This window comes from Amblyraja radiata, chromosome 4 (genome assembly GCF_010909765.2).
Source record: "Amblyraja radiata isolate CabotCenter1 chromosome 4, sAmbRad1.1.pri, whole genome shotgun sequence".
Lineage (NCBI taxonomy): Eukaryota > Metazoa > Chordata > Chondrichthyes > Rajiformes > Rajidae > Amblyraja > Amblyraja radiata.
Window position 1 is genome coordinate 103,268,387 of NC_045959.1, and position 25,843 is coordinate 103,294,229.

General features: G+C 46.8%; 1 protein-coding gene across 1 annotated transcript in view; it reads left to right on the forward strand.

The window, feature by feature from the left end:
- Nucleotides 1-25,843, forward strand: part of triqk (triple QxxK/R motif containing) — a 58,414-nt gene that overhangs the window by 6,585 nt on the left and 25,986 nt on the right. Inside the window, exon 2 of the mRNA XM_033020131.1 lies at nt 12,126-12,208. Within this exon, the coding sequence (XP_032876022.1) occupies nt 12,148-12,208 (61 nt within the window). The 5' untranslated portion in view covers nt 12,126-12,147. The remainder of the gene's footprint in view (nt 1-12,125; nt 12,209-25,843) is intronic.

The window sequence follows — 25,843 nt, forward strand, 5'->3', positions numbered from 1 at the left end:
CCATTGTAAGCAGGTGGGTGATGCCCCGGGACGGCGGGAGAGGCCCTACAATGTCTATGTGGAGATGGTCGAACCGCCGGTGAGGTAGACCAAACTCCTGGAGAGGCGCACGGACATGGCGCTGGATTTTTGCCGTCTGGCACGGAATGCAGGTGCGAGCCCAATGGCCAACCTGCTTGCGCAGACCGTGCCACATGAAACGAGCGGCCACTAGTGCCGTTGTCGCCCGGATTGATGGGTGAGCCAGTCCGTGGATCACCTCGAACACCCTCCGGCACCAGGCGGCAGGGACGATGGGGCGCGGCTGCCCGGACGACACATCGCACAGGATTGTCACTCCCCCAGGACCGAGAGGGACATCCTCAAGGCGGAGGCCGGAGATGGCAGTCCGGTAGGCGGGCACCTCATCGTCCGTGAGCTGTGCCTCTGCCAGAGCAGAATAGTCAATTCCGGGCGCCACCTCGAACACGGCGTTGATAGCGGGGCGGGACAATGCGTCGGCCACCCGGTTCTCTTTCCCCTCGATGTAGCGGATAGATGTTGTATACTCCGATATGTAGGCCAATTGCCGCTGCTGTTGTGCGGACCAGGGGTCAGAAACCTTCGCCAGGGCGAAAGTGAGCGGCTTGTGGTCCGTGTAGGCGGTGAAGGGGCGGCCCTCCAGGAAGTAGCGGAAGTGGCGCACTGCCAGGTACAGAGCCAGGAGCTCGCGATCGAACGCGCTGTATTTCGTCTGCGCGCGGTTGAGGTGCCAGCTGAAGAAGGCCAGGGACCGCCAACCTCCGCCCGTCAGTTGCTCCAGCACAGCACCAACCGCCGACTCCGAGGCGTCCACCGTGAGAGCAGTCGGGGCATCTTCCCGTGGGTGCACCAGTAGTACGGCCCGAGCCAGGGCCTCCTTCGCGCCGCCAAATGTAGCCACTGCCTCGTGGGTCCATTCAACGGCTTTGTTCTGCCCACCCGCCAGGAGTTGATACAGAGGCCGCATGATGTGGGCCGCGGATGGAATGAAACGGTGGTAAAACGCCACCATACCGACAAACTCCTGCAGGCCGCGCACCGTGCGTGGGCGGTTTCACCGAGACCGCGTCCAGAGACAGGGCCGGGCCGGCCTGTGAGGAGGTAGGGCTTTCTCTTCTCTCCATCATGACGCCAATGGAGCGTCGGGGGTCACCAATGTAGTGCGTGGGTCTCAAAAGGAAGCACGAAGTCCAGTGTTTTGAGAGGCACCTTTAATTATGTTCCTCCCGGTTGTAGGGAGGTCCAAACGAGAGAAAGATGGCACCCAAACCCCTGCCTTTAAACCCTCTGGTTAAGGACCGCCTCCGGACTGAACCACTCCCGTGCCGAGGGGTTCGACAGTATGATGGCACGACCCTTGGGAGCCGCCACAGTTCCTTAATTCTGAGGCTATGACCTCTAGTCCAAGACACTCCCACTAGTGGAAACATCCTCTCCACATCCACTCTATCCAAGCCTTTCACTATTTGGTAAGTTTCAATGAGGTCCCCCCGCACCTTTCTAAACTCCAGCGAGTTCAGGTCCAGTGCCGTCAAACGTTCATTATATGTTAACATTATATGTTAACCATTCTTGTAAACCTCCCCTGGACCCTCTCCCGAGCCAGTATATCCTTTCTCAGATATGGTGTCCAAAATTGTTCACAATATTCCAAATGCAGCCTGACCAGCGCCTTATAGAGCCTCAGCATTATATCCCTGTTTTTGTATTCTAGCCCTCTTTAAATAAATACTAGCATTGTGTTTGCCTTCCTTACTACCAATTAGTCTTGCAAAATGAAATGTTGGTGAATCCTGCACCAGCACCTCCAAATTCTGGATTCTCTTCCCATTTAGAAAATAGACTACGCCATTATTCCTACTCTCAAAATGCATGACTCCACACATTGCTACACTATATTCCATCTATCACTTCTCTGCCCACTCTCCTACCCTGTCTATAAGTGCTTATGCAGAGTCCCTGCTTTCTCTCCAATACCTGCCCCTCTGCCTATTTTTGTAACATCTGCAAATTTGGCCACAAACCGAATTTATCTGAATTGGTGTCAAGTTGGGAAAATGGGAAGTACAACGAGATCTGGGGGTCCTTGTTCATCAGTCACTGAAAGTAAGCATGCAGGTACAGCAGGCAGTGAAGAAAGCTAATGGCATGTTAGCCTTCATAACAAGAGGAGTTGAGTATAGGAGCAAAGAGGTCCTTCGTTTGCAGTTGTACAGGGTCCTAGTGAGACCACACCTGGAGTATTGTGTGCAGTTTTGGTCCCCAAATTTGCTATTGAGGGAGTGCAGCATAGGTTCTCAAGGTTAATTCCCGGGGTGGCGGGACTGTCATATGTTGATAGAATGGAGCGGCTGGGCTTGTATACTCTGGAATTTAGGATGAGAGGCTACCTTATAGAAACATATAAAATTAGTAAGGGATTGGACACGCTAGAGGCAGGAAACATGTTCTCGATGTTGGGGGAGTCCAGGGGCCACAGTTTAAAAACTAGCAGTAGGCCATTTGGAACGGAGATGAGGAAAAACGTTTTCACCCAGAGAGTTGTAAATCTGTGGAATTCTCTGCGTCAGAAGGCAGTGGAGGCCAATTCTCTGGATGCTTTCAAGAGAGAGTTAGTTGGAGCTCTCTTGATAGCGGAGTCTTGGGAGCAGCGGTCCCAGCACCGACCCTTGCGGAACTCCGCTAATCACTGGCAGCCAACCAGAAAAAGCCCCCTTTATTGCCACTCTTTGCCTTCTGCCATCCAGCCAACCCGCGATCCATGCTAGCATCTGCCCTTTGATGCCATGGGCTCTCATCATCTTCAGCAGCCGCCCATGTGGCACCTTATCAAAGGCTTTCTGAAAATCCAGGTAAACAACATCGACTGAATCTCCTTTGTCCGTCCTGCTATTTACTTCTTCAAACAATTCCTGCAGAATCGTCAGGTAAGATCTCCCCTTTACAAAACCATGCTGACTTCGGCCTATTTTATCATAAACCTCTTAAGTACTCCATAACCTCATCCTTTATAATGGACTCTAAAATCTCACCAACCACTGAAGTCAGACAAACTGGCCTAAAGTTCCTACTATTCTGCTTTGCTCCCTTCTTGTACAGTGGGGTAATATTGTCAATTTTCCAATTGTCTGGAACCACTTCTGACTCAGTGGTTCTTGAAATATCACTATCAATGTCCCCACAATCTCTAAAGCCACCTCTTTCAGAACCCTAGGGGTGCAGTCCACCCGGTCCAAGTGACATATCCACCTTCAGCACTTTGAGGTTCCCAAGCACCTTCTTTGACTTCCACCCCCTGACACTCTTCAATCTCAGGCACATTGCTGGTGTCTTCCACTGTGAAGATTGATGCAAAAACACATTATTTAACTCCTCTGCAGGAACTCCAACACTTTGTGTCCATCTTCAATTTTTTTAATGTATTACCATATTACTTTGAGAATGTCCCCACCAGACGTTTGACAAACCGATTTATTTTATATAGTCGATTATCAGATTCTGCAAAATGTCCGTCAACCCAATAAAGCTTAATAGAATAGAACTCGTCCTTTTAAAATGGAACTTGAACAGTATGAGCAAGTAAGTGTGTAGTTTGGCAAAGCGTATTAATTTTTTTTAAAGTCTTGGATGTGGCACAAAGGGCTGTTCCTGGTTAACAGTTAACAGATAATAGTGGGTTTTCTTTCAGATCCTCTGCTATCCATGTGGTGAAAGCACTTGTGGTACTCCCACGGAGCTGTTAAAAAACAATTTTTGTATTAAACAAAGGTGAAAGATCAGAAATATATAGCCAAAGCAGATGATGTCCGTGTGCGGAGCAAGTTGTATTATAAGAGGCTTAATTTGATACTATTGTCTTACAGTGACAGTCAATTGAGTACTTAAGGGCCTGTCCCACTTGAGCGATTTTTTTTTTAGGCGACTACAGGCGATTGCATGTTGAAAATTCTTCGCCGACAGTGGCCACAATTTGGGCTGTCGTAGGTTGTCGCCCGGTACTGACTTCGGTGAATTCCATTGTCCTAGTCACTGGCAGTTGCCTAAAAAAGTGTGACTGGCCCTTAATTGTGACAACATTTAGACCTCTTGGAAGAGGACATCCTTGTGATTGAGGCAGTGCAGCGTAGGTTCACGAGATTGATCCCTGGGATGGCGGGACTGTCATATGAGGAAAGATTGAAAAGACTCGGCTTGTATTCACTGGAGTTTAGAAGGATGAGGGGGCATCTTATAGAAACATACAAAATTATAAAACGACTGGACAAGCTAAACGCAGGAAATTTTTCCCAATGTTGGGCGAGTCCAGAACCAGGGCCTTAGAATAAAGGGGAGGCCATTTAAGACTGAGGTGAGAAAAAACTTTTTCACCCAGAGAGTTGTGAATTTGTGGAATTCCCTGCCACAGAGGGCAGTGGAGGTCAAATCACTGGATGGTTTTAAGAGAGAGTTAGATAGAGTTCTAGGGGATAGTGGAATCATGGGATATGGGGAGAAGGCAGGCACGGGTTATTGATTGGGGACGATCAGCCACAATCGCAATGAATGGCCTCCTGCACCTATTTTCTATGTTTCTATGTTTCTTGATTTAGTTTAGAGATACAGCGGAGAAACTAGCCCCTAAAACGATGAATCAAGAACCAGAGGACATAGGTTTATGGGGGGGGGGAAAGATTTAATAGGAAACTGAGGGGTAACATTTTCACACGAAGAATGGTGGGTGTATGGAACGAGCTGCCGGAGGAGGTAGTTGAGGCAGGTACTGTCGCATTGTTTAAGAAGCATTTAGACAGATACATGGAAGGGCAGGTTTAGAGGGATATGGGCCAAATGTAGACAGGTGGAATTAGTGTAGCTGGGACATGTTGGTCGGCGTGGGCAAGTTGGGCCGAAGGGCCTGTTTCCACACTGTACCACTCTATGACACATTGCAAAGAGATGACAGAGCACTTCACTTTTGGTAAGTGTGAAGTCTCACCTGGTGATATTTCTGCTCCTGGATAGAAACATTTGTGCTGCCAGAAGATAGACACAAAATGCTGGAGTAACTCAGCAGGACAGGCAGCATCTCTGGAGAGAAGGAATGGGTGACGTTTTGGGTCGAGATCCTTCTCGACCCGAAACGTTGCCCATTCCTTCTCTCCAGAGACGCTGCCTGTTCCGCTGAGTTACTCCAGCATTTTGTGTCTATCTTCGGTTTAAACCAGTGTCTGCAGTTTATTTTCCGACACATTTGTGCTTCCAGTATGCACAGGAGCAATATGACTTACATCAGAGGTAGACAAAACTGCTGGAGAAACTCAGCGGGTGCAGCAGCATCTATGGAGCAAAGGAAATAGGCAACGTTTCGGGCCGAAACCCTTCTTCAGACTGAGCATTCGAGATCTGGCCTACCGTTTAGTTTTTTTAGTTTAGTTTGGAGATACAGCGCGGAAACAGGCCCTACGGCCCACTTAGTCTGCACCGACCAGCGATCCCCACACGTTAACACTATCCCACGCACACTAGGGACAATTAACCTGCAAACTTGTACGTCTTTGGAGCGTGAGAGGAAACTGAAGATCTTGGAGAAAACCCATGCGATCACAGGGAGAACGTACATTCTCCATACAAACTCCATAAAGACAGCACCCATATACAAACTCCATACAGACAGCACCCATATACAAACTCCATACAAACAGCACCCATAGTCAGGATCGAACCCGGGTCTCTGGTGCTGTAAGGCAGTAGCTCTACTGCTGCACCAGCGTGTGTGTCACCTCCTGTCTGGAGTTGCTGCTGAAGGTTGGGTCAATTTAACTACAAGAACTGCATTGGCATTGAGAACCATGAAGCAGTTGTTAGACGTGTAGAAAGGAACTGCAGATGCTGGCTTACACCGAAGATAGACACAGAATGCTGGAGTAACTAGAGTCAGACAGCGTCCCTGGGGAAAAGGAACGAGACCCTTCTTAATTCTGAGAGTCATTGAGAAGGAAACTAGAGGTATGAAAAGGTACAGAGCAAATCAGAGCAGGCACTGATGAACCAGGAAAGGTGGAGCCCACAATTGTCTATTGTTGGCTTGGGGAAGCGCAGAGAAGAGAGCAACGTGCGTACAAAATCATAAAAGGAATAGATCGGGCAAACGCACTAAAGTAGGGGCGAGGGGTGAAAGATGTAATAGGAATCTGAGGGGTAACATTTTTTTACACAAAGGGTGGCGGGTGTATGGAACAAGTTGCCGGATGAGGTAGTTGAGGCAGGGACTAGTGCAACTTTTAAGAAACATTTAGACAGGTACATGGATTGGACAGGTTAAATGGGATCTGGGCCAAATACGGGCAAGTGGGATTAGTGTAGATGGGACATGTTGGGCCGAAGGGCCTGTTTCCACATTGTAACACTCTATAAATGACCATGGTGTGAGTGGTCCTTGATTATTTTGGCTGCTGCCCTCGGGCAGTGTGAAGAATAGATGGAGTCAATGGTGAAGTGGATGGAGTGTGCATGTTGGACTGGGCTGCGTTCTCAACTCTCTGCAAATTCTTGGTCTCTTAGAGTCGTTACTGCAGTTGTGATACACACGGATAGAATTTCCCATAGTGCATCTGTAGAAATTGATAGGAGCAGAATTAGGCCATTCGGCCCATCGTCTACTCCGCCATTCAGTCATGGCTGATCTATCTCTCCCTCCTAACCCCATTCTCCTGCCTACTCCCCATAACCTCTGACACCTGTACTAATCAAGAATCTATCTCTACCTTAAATATATCCACTGACTTGGCCTCCACAGCCTTCTGTGGCAATGAATTTCACAGATTCACCACCCTCTGGCTAATGAAATTCCTCCTCATCTCCTTCCATTAATTCTAGTCCTAGACTCTCCCGTTAGTGGAAGCATCTTCCACATCCACTCTATCCAAGCCTTTCACTATTCTGCCCCCTCATTCATCTGAACTCCAGAGAGTACAGGCCCAGCGCCGTCCAACGCTCATCATATGCTTACCCACTCATTCCTGGGATCATTCTTGTAAACCTCCTCTGGACCCTCTCCAGAGCCGGCATGTCCTTCCTCAGATACAGGGCCCTAAGCTACACACAATGTTCCAAATGTGGCCTGACCAGCGCCTTATAGAGCCTCAACACTGCATCCCATTAGACACTTTTCGTTTTTCCGACATTGACCTTTCAGTTCGTTTTAAATTTATTGTCACGTGTACCGAGGTACAGTGAGAAGCTTTTGTCGCGTGCTAACATTTGCGGACATTTGCTTAGACCGCTTTTTGCATTTTCCTCAATGTGTGTACGTCTAATTCACATCTGGCGTCTCCAGCTAATGTAGCCACGCACTACATTTAAGCGCCTTGAGTATTAGAAAGGCGTTATATAAATCCCATCCATTATTATTATTATTACATGTTCTTTACAATTTCCGAGAAATACTCAGCTAGAATTCCCCACATAGTGAAGCTAATTGTCAAAGTCAAAGTCAAAGTAGCCTTTATTGTCATTCAGACCTTGCGGTCTGAACGAAATGTTGTTGCCTTGCAGTCCTACATATAGTAAAAAATGGCAAAAACACACAGAAAACACAAATTAACATCCACCACAGTGAGTTGAATACTCCTCACTGTGATGGAAGGCAAAAGTCTTAAGTCTTTGTCTCCGGGTGTTAGATAAGATAGGTTGTTTATATTTGAATCAATTTTCTTTAATTTAGCTGAGGTTAAATTAGCAATTGCATACCTGCAGATAATGCAGAAAGGATAAAAAAAAAAACAATTCTCATATGATACGGACTTTCTTCCTGGAATGTTTCAGTAATCATGTAAGAAATATCAATGTAGTTGGGCCTTTTGAGGTATAACTAGTCTATATGTGAGTGGAGGGTGATGTGTTACAGTCCTGAAGGAATGTGTTTTTGATAACAACCTTCATTTCAAATATACCAATATAGATCTATTATTCCCTTTCCACTTCTTGTGCAACACATTTTAAATTACATTTGATACTTTATGCAAATGCCGATCTGATTAGACTCCGTGCAGTGTCTGCTGCGGTCTCTCAGGATTTCTGCAGAGTTTTGTTTACTAACCATCAAAGCGGTGGCAGAGAATGAAAATTACTGTGTTGCTTTGAAGGGCGAGAGCTAGTTTGCCATATTTTACATTTTATAATTAGAAAGGTGCAGTGGATCCCGACGCAGTTTTCTCAGTGTTTAAAAAAAATGTTTTTAAGTGATACAGTGCGGAAACAGGCCCTTCGGCCCACCGAGTCCACGTCGACCAGCGATCCCCGCACACCTACACTACCCTACACACACTAGGGACAATTTACATTTATACCAAGCCGATTAACCGACAGACCTGTACGTCTTCGGACGATGGGAGGAAGCCGAAGGTCTCGGGGGAAACCCACGCTGGACACGGGGAGAACTTGCAAACTCTGTACAGATCAGTTCGGGGGCGGACACGGTGGCGCAGCGGTAGAGTTGCTGCCTTTTACAGCGAATGCAGTGCCCGAGACCCGGGTTCGATCCCGACTACGGGTGCTGTCTGTACGGAGTTTGCACGTTCTCCCCGTGTCCTGCGTGGGTTTTTTCCGAGATCTTCGGTTTCCTCCCACACTCCAAAGACGCACAGGTTTGGCTTGGTAAATGTAAAATTGTCTCTAGTGGGTGTAGGATAGTGTTAATGTGCGGGGATCGATAGTCGGCGCGGACCTGATGGTATCCCTAACTAAACTAAACTAAGATAGCACCCGTAGTCGGGATCAAACCCGGGTCTGTTGCGCTGGACAGGGTCTGTTTCCTCCCACCCTCCAAAGACGTACAGGTTTGCAGCTTAATTGGCTTGGTGTAAATGTAAAGTGTCCCCAGTGTGTGTAGGATAGTGTAAGTGTGTGGGGATCGCTGGTGGGCGTGGACCCGGTGGGCCGAGGGACCTGTTTCCGCGCTGTATCTCTAAACTAAACTAGACTAGTCACTAAGTGTCGGAAGGAACTGTAGAAGCTGGTTTACACTGAAGATAGACACAAAATGCTGGAGTAACTCAGCGCGACAGGCAGCATCTCTGGATAGAAGGAATGGGTGCGTTTCGGGCCGAGGCCCTTCGACCCGAAACATCACCCATTCCTTCTATCCAGAGATGCTGCCTGGGCCGCTGAGTAACTCCAGCATTTTGTGTCTATCTTTTAGACTAGTCACTAATCTGACTGACTCCATATAAAATCGGTCTTGGATCACTCAGCAGTGAAGAAATGTACACTGACCCATATCTATAAATTAATCCTTTACAGTAGTTGTAGCCCCCGCCATGCTGTTCTATTAGCCTGCCAGCAACATACACACATCTGACATTAGATGTGAGTGGGTGAAGTGGCTCAGCCAAGCATCTGTCATCTTCCACTTGGGCTGAGTCCAAATTGCAAAATAAAATTTTAAATTTCCCTCGACTGTCAGGCAAATTGCTGCAAACGTCGTATAACCAACCTGACTCAGTCTCTCCCTATTTACAGATAAAGCGGCAAACTTAAAAAGAGAAGTCCTCTTTATTATAACAATTGCTGCATCGTTTTGTTCTCGGTTCGTGGGAAGGAACAGCACCTTCAGCTTGAAGCTAAAATTCATCAGGCAGTTCCCTTCAAAAGTAGCTTTTCAGTTTTACTGACCCGCTGAGTTACTCCAGCGCTTTGTGCTCTCTGCACTGCAGAAATGCTGCCTGACCCGTTGAATTACTCCAGCACTTTTGCGTTCTAACTTGTCACAGATGCTGCCTGATCCACTGAGTTATTCCAGCACTCCGAATGAAAGGACGTTCTTTTAGAAACGAGATGAGGAGAATTTCTTTTTAGTCAGAGGGTGGTGAATCTGTGGAATTCTTTTCCACAGATGGCTGTGGAGGCCATGTCAGTGGATATTTTTAAGGCAGAGACAGATAGATTCTTGATTGGTAGAGGTTATGGGGAGATGGCAGGAGAATGGGGTTAGGAGGGAGAGATAGATCAGCCACGATTGAATGACGTAGACTTAATGGGCCGAATGGCGTCATTGTACTCCTATTCCTTACGACTTTATGAGTTCTTAGTATTGTACACACCTTAGAGGTGCATCCTGACCCGCTAAGTTACTCCATCATTTTGTGTTCTACACACTTCAGAGATGATGTCTGGCCCGCTGAGTTACTCCAACACTTTGTACTCTACGCAAGATTCCAGCACCTGCAGTTCCTTATGTCAATTGTCGTATTTAGTTAAAATATCCCTCAGAGTATTCCTAAGAATCACAGGTGCACAATATAATATGCAGGGCTATCAGCTTTGGAATTTATGCTTACATCCTGTTCCCTTACATGAACCTTGTACCCTATAAAACTTAAGTAATGCTCACCGTTTAACATGGAAATCACAATAGTTTTTGTTTTATGGACCACAAAAGTTTCTCCCGATTGATATACCTTTCCACTACCTCTACAATGCCCTTTGCTAATGCAAATCATAAGGAATAGGAGTAGGATTAGACCATTCGGTCCATCAAGTCTATTCCGCCATTCAATCTTGGCTGATCTATCCCTCCCTCCTAACCCCATTCTCCTGCCTGCTCCCCATAACTCCTCATCAAGAATGTCTTTGAGAAGATGAAATGCCCACTTCATCAAATTGTTCCCTGAGGGTGAGAAAGCTGATATCGGAGGATTGAGTTTCCTCTTGTCAGGAGTCATACAGCGTGGAAACAGGCCCGTGAGGACCTAAAATGCCCCCATCGAAGATAGTCTCTGCTATGAGTGTGGAGGGGCCGGCGCTGCCGAGAGCGTGGGGAGCCCGCGTTGTCGAGTGTGAAGAGGGGGGGGGCCACTGAGTAGGAAGGGGGGCCCGGCGGGGAGGAGGGAGGGTCACAAAGTCAGAAGTGATAGGAGTAGAATTAGGCCATTCAGCCCATCAAGTCTACTCCGCCATCCAATCATGGTTGATCAATCTCGCCCTCCTAACCCCATTCTCCTGCCTCTTCTCCATAACCCCTGACACCCGTACTAATCAAGAATCTATACATCTCTAAAAATATCCACTGACTTGGCCTCCACAGTCTTCTGTGGCAAAGAATTCCACAGATTCACCATCCTCTGACTAATGAAATTCCTCCTCATCTCCTTCCTAAAAGAACGTCCTTTAATTCTGAGGCTACGACCTCTAGACTCTCCCACTAGTGGAAACATCCTCTCCACATCCACTCTACCCAAGCCTTTCACAATTCCTTATGTTTTGATGAGATCCCTCCCTCATTCTTCTAAACTCCAGCGAGTACAGGCCCAGTGCCGACAAATGCTCGTCATATGTTAACCCACTCATTCCTGGGATCATTCTTGTAAACCTCCTCTGGACCCTCTCCAGAGCCAGCACATCCTTCCTCAGATATGGTGCCAAAGATTGCTCACAATATTCCAAATGCGGCCTGACCAGCGCCTTATAGAGCCGTATAGAGAAGGGTGGGGGCCGCCGAGGTCAAAGGTGGAGCCCGGTGGGGAGTCGGCCTGCTGCCACATGCGGTGACTCTTTGGGTCGAGACCCTTCCTCAGACCCGCAGCTGCCCTCCTTCCGAAGAAGGGTCTCGACCCAAAACGTCGCCTATCCATTTTCTCCAGTGATGCTGCCTGACCCACTGAGTTACTCCAGCATTTTGTGCCTTATCTTAAGCCACGCACACGCAGCCCTAACTTGAGAAGGTGTCTCTGCCCATCATGGAGAAACATGCTGCTTGACCTGCTGAGTTACTCCAGCACTTTGTGTACTTCAGGATCAGACCAAAATCTGAAGCACCCCACCCAACAGTACTGAACTGTGGCGGGTCAAGAAGTGGCTCCAATCTTATACTTCAGGGGATAGATAGATAGCCTGTAACTTCCTGCCTCACCAGTGAAATTCACATCCCATAATTAAAGGCATGATCCAATACTAGGCGTCAGCCTAGATTATTAATAGAAAACACAGTCTGGAGAAATAGGAATCTTGCCCGTCATTAATAATTAATGGCATCAGAAGTCAACAAGTTTAATATTTATACTAATTTTCCAAATATTTAAAAACTGCAAAAAAAAACATTGACTGAAATCCTTTTTTTTAATGTATAGATGGTCTGTTTCAAAACCAAAAATGGGAAGAAAAGATGCCAGTGCCTCTAAAATTCCAATTGATCACTACCGCAAGCAAATTGGTAGGTACAGATTATTTTAATCCTTTCTTAAAGTTTTCCACTTCGTTGATGATTTCTGCTCGGTTAAAGGCGGTCTTAATACTGGTGATCATTTATATCACTGTTGAAGATTTTTTTTGAAGAGATACAGCATGGAAACAGGCCGACCAGCGATCACCCGTTCACACTAGTCCTAGTTCCGAGGCGTGGGCCGAAGGGCCTGTTTCCGTGCTGTATCATCAAAGTCTAAAGCGGGGTTTCCCAAACTTTTCCGTCCCGTTTACCCCTGGCAACTTTAATAGCACATAACAATGTTATTTCATTTATTTATGAACAACTAATGATGAACAGATAGTGTACCAGTATACCAGAACCAAACACAGTCAGTCAATGAGCAAAGATATGTACAAATCCCGAATCAACAAATTTACCCCCCTGGGTAAGTGAAATTTACCCCAGGTTGGGAACCCTTGGTCGAAAGTAAAGTCTTAAACTTTACTTTTCCATTCAAGTTAGCATTTTCTGGATCGGAAGTAAAATAATTTAAAAATGAATCTTTTTTTCCTGTCGATATGGGTTTAATTTTGTTTATTTTAGAGATACAGCGTGGAAACGCCCTTTGGCCCACTGAGTCCGCGCCGGCCAGCCATCCCCACACATTAACACTTTCCTACACACACTAGGGACAATTTATATTTATACCAAGCCAATTAACCTACAAACCTGTACGTCTTTGGAGTGTGGGAGGAAACCGAAGATCTCGGAGAAAACCCATGCCAGTCACGGGGAGAACGTACAAACTCCGTACCGACAGCACCCGTAGTCGGGATCGAACCCGGGTCTCTGGCGCTGTGAGGCAGTAACTCTACCGTTGCGCAACCGTACTGGAAATGTACTTCAATATCTAAGAACATGAATCCATCATCGAAAGTATTCAAGGCACTGCTGCAGTCTCCACTGCACATAGCTGATCATAGGTCTGTATCAAGATAGACACAAAAAGCTGGGGTAACTCAGCGGGTCGGACACCGTCTCTGGGGAAAAGGAATAAGTGAAAAGGTAACAGAATAGGGTTGAGATCCTTCAGTCTATAGGAGGGTCTTGACCCAAAATGTCACCTATTGTGTCTGAAGAAGGGTCTCGTACCCGAAACATCACCCATTCCTTCTCTCCAGAGATGCTGCCTGTCCCGCTGAGTTACTCCAGCGTTTTGTGTCTTATCTTCACTTTAAACCAGCGTCTGCAGTTCCATCCTGCACATTAGCCTGTCGCAGTTGTCCTCAGCTGCCGATGCGCCAGTCAGAAGGGAATTTGGCTCAATAGCTCATTCTCCAAAGAATACAGATTCCAATTTAGTTCCTGCAAAGCTGCAGTAATTAGATTTAACTTACCTCTGCAATTTAATCATTGTTCTTTATTTGCAAAAAAATGACAGCACGAGCGTAAACATAAACACAGAGGCATGATTGGACTTTCAATCCCGTTCTCGCCCACACCCTACTAATTTGCTCTCCGCCACCTCAGCAGGTGGTGGCTCGTGCCATTATCTGCTTCCATTAGCATCGGTGGCTTTCTGGTAGCGATCCAAGAGTCTGTGAGTTGAGACAGCGAGAGCGAGCGGTCCCGTAGGAAGCATCGTATCAAAGCCTGTTCCTCTGCTCGTTCCACATCCAGCACTGTGCACCAGCAGTCACAGAGCAGCAGTCCGAAATTAGGAACCAGGATGGTTGTCCCACACGTGTTTAGTTTAGTTTAGAGACACACAGCGTGGAAACTGTCCCTTCGGCCCACTGAGCCTGCGCCGGCCAGCGACCGCCCGTTCACACTGGTTCTATGTTCCCTCCTCTTTCGCAACCACCCTCTACACACTTTTCTTCTATAAAATAATTGTAATCAATTATTTACAAGAATAATATTTACAATATAAAGCAATATCCACCACCATAGCACAAAGTAAAACAAATATATATTTTTTAGTTTAGAGATACAGCGCGGGAACAGGCCCTTCGGCCCACCAGTTCCACGCCGACCAGCGATCCCCACACATTAACACCATCCTACACCCACTAGGGACAATTTATACATTTACCAAGCCAATTAACCTACAAACCTGTACGTCTTTGGAGTGTTGGGAGGAAACCGAGGATCTCGGAGAAAACCTACGCAGGTCACGGGGAGAACGTACAAACTCTGTACAGACAGCACCCGTAGTCAGGATCGAACCAGGGTCTCCGGCATTCGCTGTAAGGCAGCAACTCTACCGCTGCGCCACCGATATATCAATATACTGAAAATTAAACAACTATATTATAATCCTTGTCAACGATGCATTCCACACCCCGTGGTGCCCAGCGGTCCCGCAAATCCCCCAGGGCGCCCGTGGACAGCGCGTAGTCCCTTTCTAGTGCCACCCGGGCACGGACGTAACCCCGGAAAAGGGGCAGGCAGACGGTTCGGGCAATCCTCTACACACTGGGGCATATTTAGCATTGACAATGACTTCAGATTGAAATACCATCAATTACAGACACAAAGTACTGTGGTAACTCAGCAGGTCATTAAGACTATCCTACGCACACTAGGGACAATTTACGATTTTTACCGAAGCCAATTAACCGCCAAACCTGCACGTCATTGGGAGTGTGGGAGCAGACCGGAGCACCCGGAGAAAATCCACGCAGTCACAGAGAGAACGTACAAACTCCGCACAGACATCACCCATAGTCAGGATTGAACCCGGGTCTCTGGCGCAGTGAGGCAGCAACTCTACTGCTGGTTTATACCAAAGATAGACACAAAGTGTTGGAACAACTCAGCTGGTCAGGCAGCATCTCTGGAGAAAAGCCTACGCAATCCCCTCGTTTCCAAATATTTTAACTCCCCTTCCCATTCCCATATTTCACTTGGGCAGCTTATAACCTAGTGGTGTAAACGCTGATTTCTCTAATTTCAAGTCACCCCTGCATTCCCTCTCTTCCCCCCCCCCCCCCCCCCCCCCCCCCCCCGCCCTTGGCATCCTACTAGTTCCACTGTTTGCATCCTTGTATCCCTTATTTATCACCTCTTCCCCAGCGAACAATGGGCCATCATGAGTCCGCCCTTCCATGGCCACCTTGGTTAACATATGATGAGCGTTTGACGGCACTGGGCCTGTACTCGCTGGAGTTTAGAAGAATGTGGGGGACCTCATTGAAACTTACCGAATAGTGAAAGGCTTGGATAGAGTGGATGTGGAGAGGATGTTTCCACTAGTGGGAGAGTCTAGGACTAGTGGTCATAGCCTTAGAATTAAATGACGTTCCTTTAGAAAGGAGATGAGGAGGAATTTATTTAGTCAGATGGTGGCGATTCTGTGGAATTCATGGCCACAGAAGGCTGTGGAAGCCAAGTCAGTGAGCATTTCTACGGCGGAGATGGGCAGGAGAATGGGGTTGAGAGAGAAAGATAGATCGTCCTTGATTGAATGGCGGAGTAGACTTGATGGGCCAGATGGCCTAATTGTGCTCCTATCACTTATGAACCTATGAGTATGGTGGAGTTTCAGATGGTTGACAGGGAAGGAATGGTATTGGTTGACAGGATGTTGAGTTAATGAACATTCTACACACACGGAATTCCTACAATGTTTAAGGGGCACTTTGTTTCCTGTGCGCAAAGCTAAAGAAATATTCATCATATTCTCACTGACTGAGGACAGTTTTATTAAGACACAATGGGAAACAAAATGAATTAAAGCAATTGAAGAGACACATTCCTTTATTTCGCTTGTTGAGCTAACACTGGCACAAAATTGAAAATATTTTTAATGTCCCATTGCAGTGACTTGAACTTGCAGTACAAAACTGCGAATACCATTTTACATTCTGTTTAATATACAAAAGCGACATTTTTTCCTCAAGTATCGTATTTGCCATTCTTCCGTGCAAATCAAACAAAGATTATGACCTTGTATATTTCCATCCCAGTTGTAGCATTGTGTCGAAATATTGTTTCATCTCTTGAAAAGATGTGCAGTATCTCAGAATTAAATTCACTCGAAGGAGTGCTGATTGTTATTATGTGAATGTGTAACATCTGAAGCCTCTTATGCACAACAGTCACAAATTAAACCTCAGATTAATCACAAAACAGTCACAAATTAAACCTCGGTTGGACGGAAATGTTATTTTATTCTTTCAGAAGCTAATTTGCAAAAATTGTACGGCTGGCTTTGGTTACATTCCTCTTGGCTTTTCATTAAATGTTATTTTAATTCTCCATGCAAATAGAAAAAGGTTGTAGGGGCAGAATTAAGGGCCTGTCCCACATAGGCTATTTTTAGGCGAATGCCGGCGACTGTCATAGTCGTAGCAGGTCGCCAAAAAAATGGCGACTGGACCCCCCCATACGACATAAAATTTGAAATAGAATCATTACTTTAACAACGAAAAAAAAACTGAAGTCAGCACCGGCGACAGCCTACGTTAACCTGGCGACAACCTATGTCACCTGGCGACAACTACGACAGCACCTACATCAGGAGAAGTCAAGCTACGCTCATTGGCGTCAAACCCACTGTTGCCGACTGTCTCCGAAAATTTTTCAACATGTTGAAAATCCAGCGACGACCAGAAAGACGCTACGACTCTTTGGGCGACTGAGGAGACGACTCACGACCATACAGGCGACACCCCGGCGACCATGTGGCGACAGCCTAGTCGCCTGCAGTCGCCTAAGAAAAGCACCTAAGTGGGACAGGCCCTCTAAGATATCAAGTCTACTCTGCCATTCAATCACGGCTGATCTATCTTTCCCTCTCAACCCCATTCTCCTGCCTCCTCTCCATAACCTCTGACACCCGTCGTAATGAAGAATCTTATCAATTTCCCCCTTCGAAATTTTCATTGACTTGGCCACCACTGTCTTCTGTGGCAACATGCTTATATTTTTTTTAATAAATCTGGATCAATGAGAATTCTGTATCTTAGCTTGATCACAGGAGGGAACAGGTCAGACATTTAGTGCTGCTGCACATATCTTTTAATGTATCATTCAATTTATTATTGCATAAAATTGACTATGGTCAGGAACTTATGTCTGCACACTACAGCTTGCAATTTCCGATCGGCAATGGTTCGATGGTGTTTTTATTGTCACGGGTGTGAAATGCGAACCCAGTGAAATTATTTTTCATTCAAGCAGTCCAGAAGAGTATTGCCATTCACCCTTCGAATCTCGATCAGCAAATGTACAGAAATAGTCCACTGAGCCCTCTTGCAAGAGATGCCATGTTTTTGGCGCCATTTTCAAAGCCAACACTTCAGTTTCCAGATACAGCACGGAAACAAGTCCTTCGGCCAACCGAGTCTGCGCCAACCTGCAATCCCCGCACGCTAACACTATCCCGCACACACACGAGGGACAATTTTATAATTTTACCGCCGAGTTACTCCAGCACGTTGCGTCCTCCATTGACCTCCAGTGATGCTGCCTGACCCGCTGAATTACCCCAGCACTTTGTGCTATACTAGGGATTGAACTGTTCAGCCACTGAATGGATAGATAACCTGTTAGCACCAGCGACTTGCCCGTGAGTAATTTCCACTCGGTGCCCGAACAGTAAGGTGTTGGGTCGTGGCACATTGTTTAACAACCACTACATTAACGTGTCACGTTTGTGGACCATGCTGCGCAATGTGAGTTAACTTGCATGTAATATAACATTGGCTTTTATTGGAAAACGTTGACCCTCAGGTGACATGGTATTGTAAATTGCCCCCAGTATGTAGCAGCATAGTGTTACAGGTGCACAACCTTTTATCCGAAGATCCAAATAACGAAAACCTCCGAATAGCGGCCATTTATTCGGTCCTTGAAGAAAGGTCCTTGAAAACGTTCACCGAGGGCGGCCCGCAGAGGTGACAGCGGAACCTCCGGTCGGTCCTCGAAGAAAGGGGAACTAAATCCCCATTCATAAAAGAGAAGGTGAGGGTATATTGCGCGGGAGGGTTAATAATTGACAATCTGCTGCTGCCTGCCCGCTGAGTTAAAAAGTTCCCACGGTAGACTCACGATACACAGTGCAGATTGTCGCTCCCTTCAGTTTCACCCCACCTACGCCCCTCTGCTTCCCGGCCATGTGTGTGACCCCTTCCCTCCCCTCTCCAGCTCCCCGCCCATTGCACCGGCGCGGGGGCTTTGCACTGTCTTCACGTCGGCGATTGCAGCAGGACTGTGCTAGTCACCGGAGACGTCAGGACCAACGGGACACCGACCCCCAGGCCCACTGCAAGCACGGAGATCCCAGAGACCCACAGCCAACAGCAGCCCAGCCCAGCCCCACTCCAACTACAGAGGAACCTGGGTTGCGGATGACGGGGCGCAGCTCGGGGCGTCGTAGGGGCCCATCGGGGAGCGGCCACTCAAAGCCACGCCGGGTGATGTAGGGCCCTGCCCCGGTCTTGATGTTGGAGCCCCCGGCGGGCTCTAGCAAGTCTGCGGCAATTTACAGCCGCGCCGGGCGTTGTAAGGCCCCCCTCCAGGTCACTCTCAACCCCGTAATTCGGGCGGGAGAAGTCGCCGTTGCCGGTGCCCCGCAAAGCAGTCTCCCACCGGGGACCCGCGAGCTCCCGGTGTCACCATCCACCGGAGTCGGGTCGCAGCAGCGCGCCACCGCAGCTCTCCACGCTCCGAAGCTGGCTAGCTCCATGGAGGTAGGTCCACAGGCTCCACAGCTCCCACCGCCGCCCACCGACCCCCAGGCCCACTGCAAGCACGGAGATCCCAGAGACCCACAGCCAGCAGCAACTCCAGCCCAGCTCCGCTCCAGCTCCAGAGGAACACGTAGGGGCAGAAGCTGATGGTGTGCAAGGTACGTCTTGTTCTTGGGGTGGCAGATGAGGGGGCGCAGCTCGGGCTGTGGGCGAACTGCCACTTGTCGCCGTAGCGGCCCATCGGGGAGCGGATTCCTCTGGAGTTGGAGGGGGAGGGGGTATTGTGCTGTTTGATCGCCCCATGTTATCCCAGGGACAGGGAGACACAGCGGCTTTTTAGACTGGTGGGCAATCACTTCCAAAGTTCTGCCCACACAGTCAGTACACCTCTCCTACACTGCATTTCATACAAACATTTATTCTGCAAGAAAAAACGACATTGAAGACTCAAACTCACGATCGAGTAACTGCCAGGATCAAGGCGCAAACTCGCGACCTTGCGGATATGAGCCGAGCACTCTACCACTGAGCCAGCCATTAAAATCTACGCTAAAAAATTTCCATTCCGAAGACCGACAAATTCTGAATTACGAAAAGTGTCTGGTCTCAAGGCTTTCGGATAAAAGGTTGTGCACCTGTAGTGTGCGGGGATCGCAGGTTGGCACGAACTCGGTGGGCCGAAGGATCTGTTTGCCTCTATGACTGCAGCATCTTTTCATAAGATCATAAGTGATAGGAGTAGAATTAGCCCATTCGGCCCATTAAGTCTACTCCGCCATTTAATCATGGCTGATCTATCTCTCCCTCCTAACCCTATTCTCCTGCATTCTCACCATAGCCTCTGACGCCCGTGCTAATCAAGAATCTATCTATCTCTGCCTTAAACATATCCACTGATTTTGCCTCCACAGCCTTCTATGGCAAAGAATTCCACAGATTCACCACCCTCTGACTAAAGAAATTCCTCCTCATCTCCTTCTTAAAATAATGTCCTTTAATTCGGAGGCTGTGACCTCTGGTCCTTGACTCTCCCACTAGATATTTTCTACTTTTTAATGGCAAACTGTCATTAAAGTCTTTTATATCAGAGATACAATATCACTGTTACCATATAACCATATAACAATTACAGCACGAAACAGGCCAACTCGGCCCTTCTAGTCCGTGCCGAACACTTATTCTCCCCTAGTCCCATCTACCTGCACTCAGACCATATAACCCTCCATTCCTTTACTCCAGTCCATATACCTATCCAATTTATTTTTAAATGATAAAATCGAACCTGCCTCCACCACTTCCACTGGAAGCTCATTCCACACAGCTACCACTCTCTGAGTAAAGAAGTTCCCCCTCATGTTACCCCTAAACTGCTGTCCCTTAATTCTCAAGTCATGTCCTCTTGTTTGAATCTTCCCTACTCTCAATGGGAAAAGCTTATCCACGTCAACTCTGTCTATCCCTCTCATCATTTTAAAGACCTCTATCAAGTCCCCCCTTAACCTTCTGCGCTCCAAAGAATAAAGACCGTTGTTTAATGATCTATTCGTTTTTTACCCAGAGTAGGGGAATCGAGGACCAGAGGTCATAGTTTAAGATAAGAGGGGAAAGATTTAATAGGGACTTGAGTGGTAACTTTTTCACACAAAGGCAGGGACTATTGCAACATTTAAGAAACTTTTAGAAAAGTTCATGGGTAGGATAGGTTTGATGGGATATGGGCCAAACGCAGTGTAGATGGGACATGTGATGTCGCAATCGTCCCTGCCACAACTACCTCCTCTGGCAGCTTGTTCCATGCACCCACTACCCTTTGTGGAAAAAGTTGCCCCTCAGGTTCCTATCAAATCTTTCCGCTCTCACTTTAAACCTATGCACCTTGGTTCGCGATTCCCCTACTCTGGCTAAAAGACTGTGTCTTTATCCTTTCTATTCCTCTCACGGTTTTGTACGCCTCTATAAGATCACCCCTCAGCCTCCTGTGCTCCAAGGAATAAAGCTCCAGGCTGCCCAACCTCTCCCGATAGCTCAGGCCTTCAAGTCCTGGCAACATCCTCGTCACTATTCTTTCCCACTTCATGACATCCTTCCTATAATAAGGGCTCACAAACCAAGTTTGTCAATCTGTTTAAGAAGGAACTGCAGATGCTGGAAAATCGAAGGTAGACAAAAGTGCTGGAGAAACTCAGAGGGGTGCAGCAGCATCTATGGAGCGAAGGAAATAGGCAACGTTTCGGGCCGAACCCCTTCTTCAAACGGTTTGTCAATCTAGTGGTCACCATTGGGAACACCAGAAACACAATATAGAACAACTGATGTCCAGACCTGAGTTTTCTAATCACGTTTAGTTTAGTTTATTATTGCCACGTGCACTGTGACAGAATGAAAAGCTTTTGTGCGTGTGCTATCCAAGCGAAGAAACGACAATACCATACACAATCAGGCACAGATGAAGATAAAGGATAAAGTGCAACGTTTCTATCTGTGTTTGGCGTCTGATTTGTCTTTTCATGATATTTCAGAAGGCTGTGCTGAAGTGTACTTAAGTTTTCTTTTCACAGCCTACCTCTTCTTTCCCTGCTGAAGGTTATTGGGTCGTCACTGTTCGATCTCTCATCCAGTATGTGTGAGCTTTGTGTACGTGAACGCAAGCTGTTCAAATGCAGACTGTGTCCGATTCTTTCCTCCTCTTGTAACACCTTGCTTGTGGAAACCAGTCTGCAGTCTGCCTATTCTCTGGCACCGACCTCCTTTCCGAGTTGTAGCCTCCCCTGCACTGGCTACTGAAGAACATGGTGTGTAGGGAAGAACTGCAGATGCTGGTTTAAATCTGGTGAAGGATGTCGACTGAAAACGCCACCCATTCCTCCTCTCCAGAGATGCTGCCTGACCCACTGAGTTACTCCAGCATTTTGTGTCTTATCTTCGAAGGAACTGCAGATGCTGGTTCTGAAGATAGACACAACTGAAGATAGACACAAAAAGTTGGAGTAACTCAGCGAGTCAGTCAGCACCTCTGGAGAAAAGGAATAGGTGATATTTCGGGTCAAGACCCTTCATCTCGCGGTGGCACGGTGGCGCAGAATTAGAGTTGCTGCCTCACAGCGCTGGAGACCCAGGTCCAATCCTGACTACGGGTGCTGTCTGTGCGGAGTTTGTACGTCCTCCCCATGAGCTGCGTGGGTTTTCTCCGAGACCTTCAGTTTCCTCCCATCCTCCAAAGACGTCCAGGTTAGGTTAATTGGCTTGGTATAAATGTAAATTGTCCCTAGTGTGTGTAGGATAGTGTTAATGTGCTGGGATCACTGTTTCCGCGCTATATCTCAAAACTAACAACTAAGGAAGCTAAATCCTAGGTAAAAGCATTGATTAGGAATGAGCTCTGGCTTTCCCTTGATATGATCCATCTATCATGAGAGGAATAGATTGGGTAGATGCACAGAATCTCTTGCCCAGAGTAGGGGAATCGAGGACCAGCGGACATAGGTTCAAGGTGAAGGGAAAAAGATTTAATAGGAATCTGAGGAATAACTTTTTCACACAAAGGGTGGTAGATGTATGCAACAAGCTGCCAGAGGAGGTAGTTGAGGCTGGGACTATCCCAACGTTTAAGAAACAGTTAGACAGGTACATGGATAGGACAGGTTTGGAGGGATAAGGACCAAACGCAGGCGGGTGGGACTAGTGCAGCTGGGACATGCTGGCCCGTGTGGGCAAGTTGGGCCGAAGGGCATGTTTCCACGTTGTATCACTCTATGACCCTAACTAGAAATTAAATTCATAATATCCCATGGCAAAGATCAAAAGATCATCCGTATTCAGTTATTATTTTGCCTGCTATTACATGACATATTCTAGAATATGTTTGCGAGATTAAAGCTTTTTGATTTTTTTTAAATCCACTCGTAGGCAATTAAGTATTTGCTGTGAAAATTGAAAACAAAAGTAGGACTACGCACAGCTGAGAGTCCATTTGCAGGTGAAAGGATCCTTCTTTGATGCTGTACCAGCTGTGTGTTTGTCGGGCAAACAGTTTACTAAGCTTCTATGCATCTGTCCAGTGATGGCATAATGTAGTCAGAGCCCAGTTCCATGGTGTTCAGAAATAGCATTGCATTAATTTTTCATGCTCAATATGCATATGAGACATCGCACTGCTGCAGAATGGCAGTGAAACCAGGTTTTTTAAATCTGCAGGGAATAAATCTCTTAGACACTGAGATGGAAGAGTTCATCAAATAATTTAGAGACATTCACATGTTAATGAACCTGGCCCGAACTGCAAGTATAAATTAATTCATTCTTGCATTTAGAAAATTTTAGATTTGACCTGCATCACTATCATATGCAGTGTACTCAGAAAGTATTCAAACCCCTTCACTTTTTCCACATTTTATTACGTTACAGCCTTATTTTAAAATGGATTAAATTCTTTTTTTTTTATCATCAATCTACACACAGTACCCCAGAATGAAGAAGCGAAAACAGGTGTTTAGACATTTTTGCAAAGTAATTAAACATAAATAACTGAAATATCACATTTACAGAAGTATTCAGACCCTGTAGACAGTACTTTGTTGAGGCACCTTTGGCAGCGATTACAGCCTCAAGATTTCTTGGGTATGACGCTACAAGCTTGATACACCTGTATTTGGGTAATTTCTCCCATTCTTCTCTGCAGATCCTCTCTAGCTCTGTCAGGTTCGATGGGAAGCGTCGATGCACAGCTATTTTCAGGTCCCTCCAGAAATGTTCGATCGGGTTCAAGTCCGAGCTCTGGCTGGGCCACTCAAGGACATTTACAGACTTGTCAAGAAGCCATTCCTGTGTTGGCTTGGCTGTGTGCTTAGGGTCATTGTCCTGTTGGAAGGTGAACCTCCGCCCCAGTCTGAGGTCCAGAACGCTCTGGAGCAGGTTTTCATCAAGGATCTATCTGTACTTTGCTCCGTTCATCTTTCCCTCGGTCCTGACTAGTCTCCCAGTTGCTGCCGCTGAAAAACATCCCCACAGCATGATGCTGCCACCACCATGCTTCACTGTAGGTGTGGTATTGGCCAGGTGATGAGCAGTGCCTAGTCTCCTCCAGACGTGACGCTTGGCATTCAGGCCAAAGAGTTCAATCTTGGTTTCATCAGACCAGAGCATCAGAGAAAACAACCCTTTTGGCAAACCTTAAGCGGGCTGTCATGTGCCTTTTACTGAGGAGTGGCTTCCGTCTGGCCACTCTACCATAAACGCCTGATTGGTGGAGTGCTGCAGATATAGTTGTCCTTCCGGAAGGTTCTCCCGTCTCCACAGAGGATCTCTGGAGCTCTGTCAGAGTGACCATCGGGTTCTTGGTCACCTCCCTGACCAAGGCCCTTCTTCCCCGATTGCTCAGTTTGGCCGGGCAGCCAGCTCTATGAAGAGTCCTGGTGGTTTCAAAGTTGTTCCATTTAAGAATGACGGAGGTCACTGTGCTCTTTGGGACCTGCAATGCAGCAGAAATAGTTTTATACCCTTCCCCAGATCTGTGTCTCGACACAATCCTGTCTCGGAGGTCTACAGACAATTCCTTCTGTTTTGGTTTTTGCTCTGACGTGCACTGTCAACTGTGGGACCTTATATAGACAGGTGTGTGCCTTTCCAAATCATGTCCATTTAATTTAATTTACCACTGGTGGATTCCAATCAAGTTGTAGAAACATCTCAAGGATAATCAAAGGAAACAGGATGAACCGAAGCTTAATTTTGAGTGTTATTGCAAAGGGTCTGAATACTTATGTAAATGTGATATTTCAGTTATTTCTTTTTAATTACTTTGTAAACATTTCTAAACCTGTTTTCGCTTCTTCATTCTGGGGTATTGTGTGTAGATTGATGATAAGAAAAAAATAAAAAGAATCTATTTTAAAATAAGGCTGTAACGTAACAAAATGTGGAAAAAGTGAAGGGGTCTGAATACTTACTGAATGCACTGTAAGACACGAAAAATTGGAGTAACTCAGCGGGTCAGACAGCATCTCTAGAGACAAGGAATAGGTAATGTTTTGGGTTGAGTCCCTTCTTCAGCTTGAGAGTCGGGGGGAGAGGAAGCAGCGGAGAAAGAGTTTCGCACTCTCCTGACTTCTCAGTCTGAAGAAGGGTCTCGACCAGAAACGTCACCTATTCCATGTCGCTAGAGATGCTATCGGATCTGCTAAATTACTCCAGCTTTTTGTGTCTGTCTTCAGTTTAAACCAGCATCTGCAGTTCCTTCCAACACACTCACTATTGTATAGACCAGCATCTGCAGTTCTTTGTTTCTACCTTTCTTCACTATCATTTTGGGTGCTTTAAAAGTTAAAAGGAAAGTTAGTGCAAATTCAGGTGAGGGGGCAGAGGTTGAGGATTCGTCTCATGCAGTGTGGCCTGAGGGATTGGTATTTAAGAAAAGGGCAGAAAGCAGAGAAATGAGAGTTGGAATTTTTCTCTCTCAGTTTAACCTTAGTTCAACTGCAATTATTGTCATTGTTTGTGCCAGAATTAAACGGTTATTGGAAAACCACCAATCTCAACATTTTTCTCTTCAGATTTGAAAGCATTGTTATTGCCGTATATCTGGCAATCAGTTTAGTTCCGAGATACAGAGCGGAAACTGACCCTTCGGCCCAACGAGTCCGCACCCGGGTTCCATCATGACCGCGGACCGCGCTGCCTGTGTGGAGTTTGCACGTTCTCTCTGTTATCGTGCGGGTTTCGCGCCGGATGTTCAAGTTTCCTCCTGTGCCCCAAGGATGTGCCGGTTGGTAGGTTAATGAGCCTCCGTAGAATTGCTCGTAGTGTGCAGGGAATGGACGAAAAGTGAGATAACATAGAACTAGTGTGACTGGGCGATGGAAGGTCGGCATGAACTCACCCGGTGGGACAAATAGCTTATTTCTATGCTGTATTTCTGAAATAAAAATAGAATTATGCAGTTATACAACGTGGAAACTGGCCCTTCGGC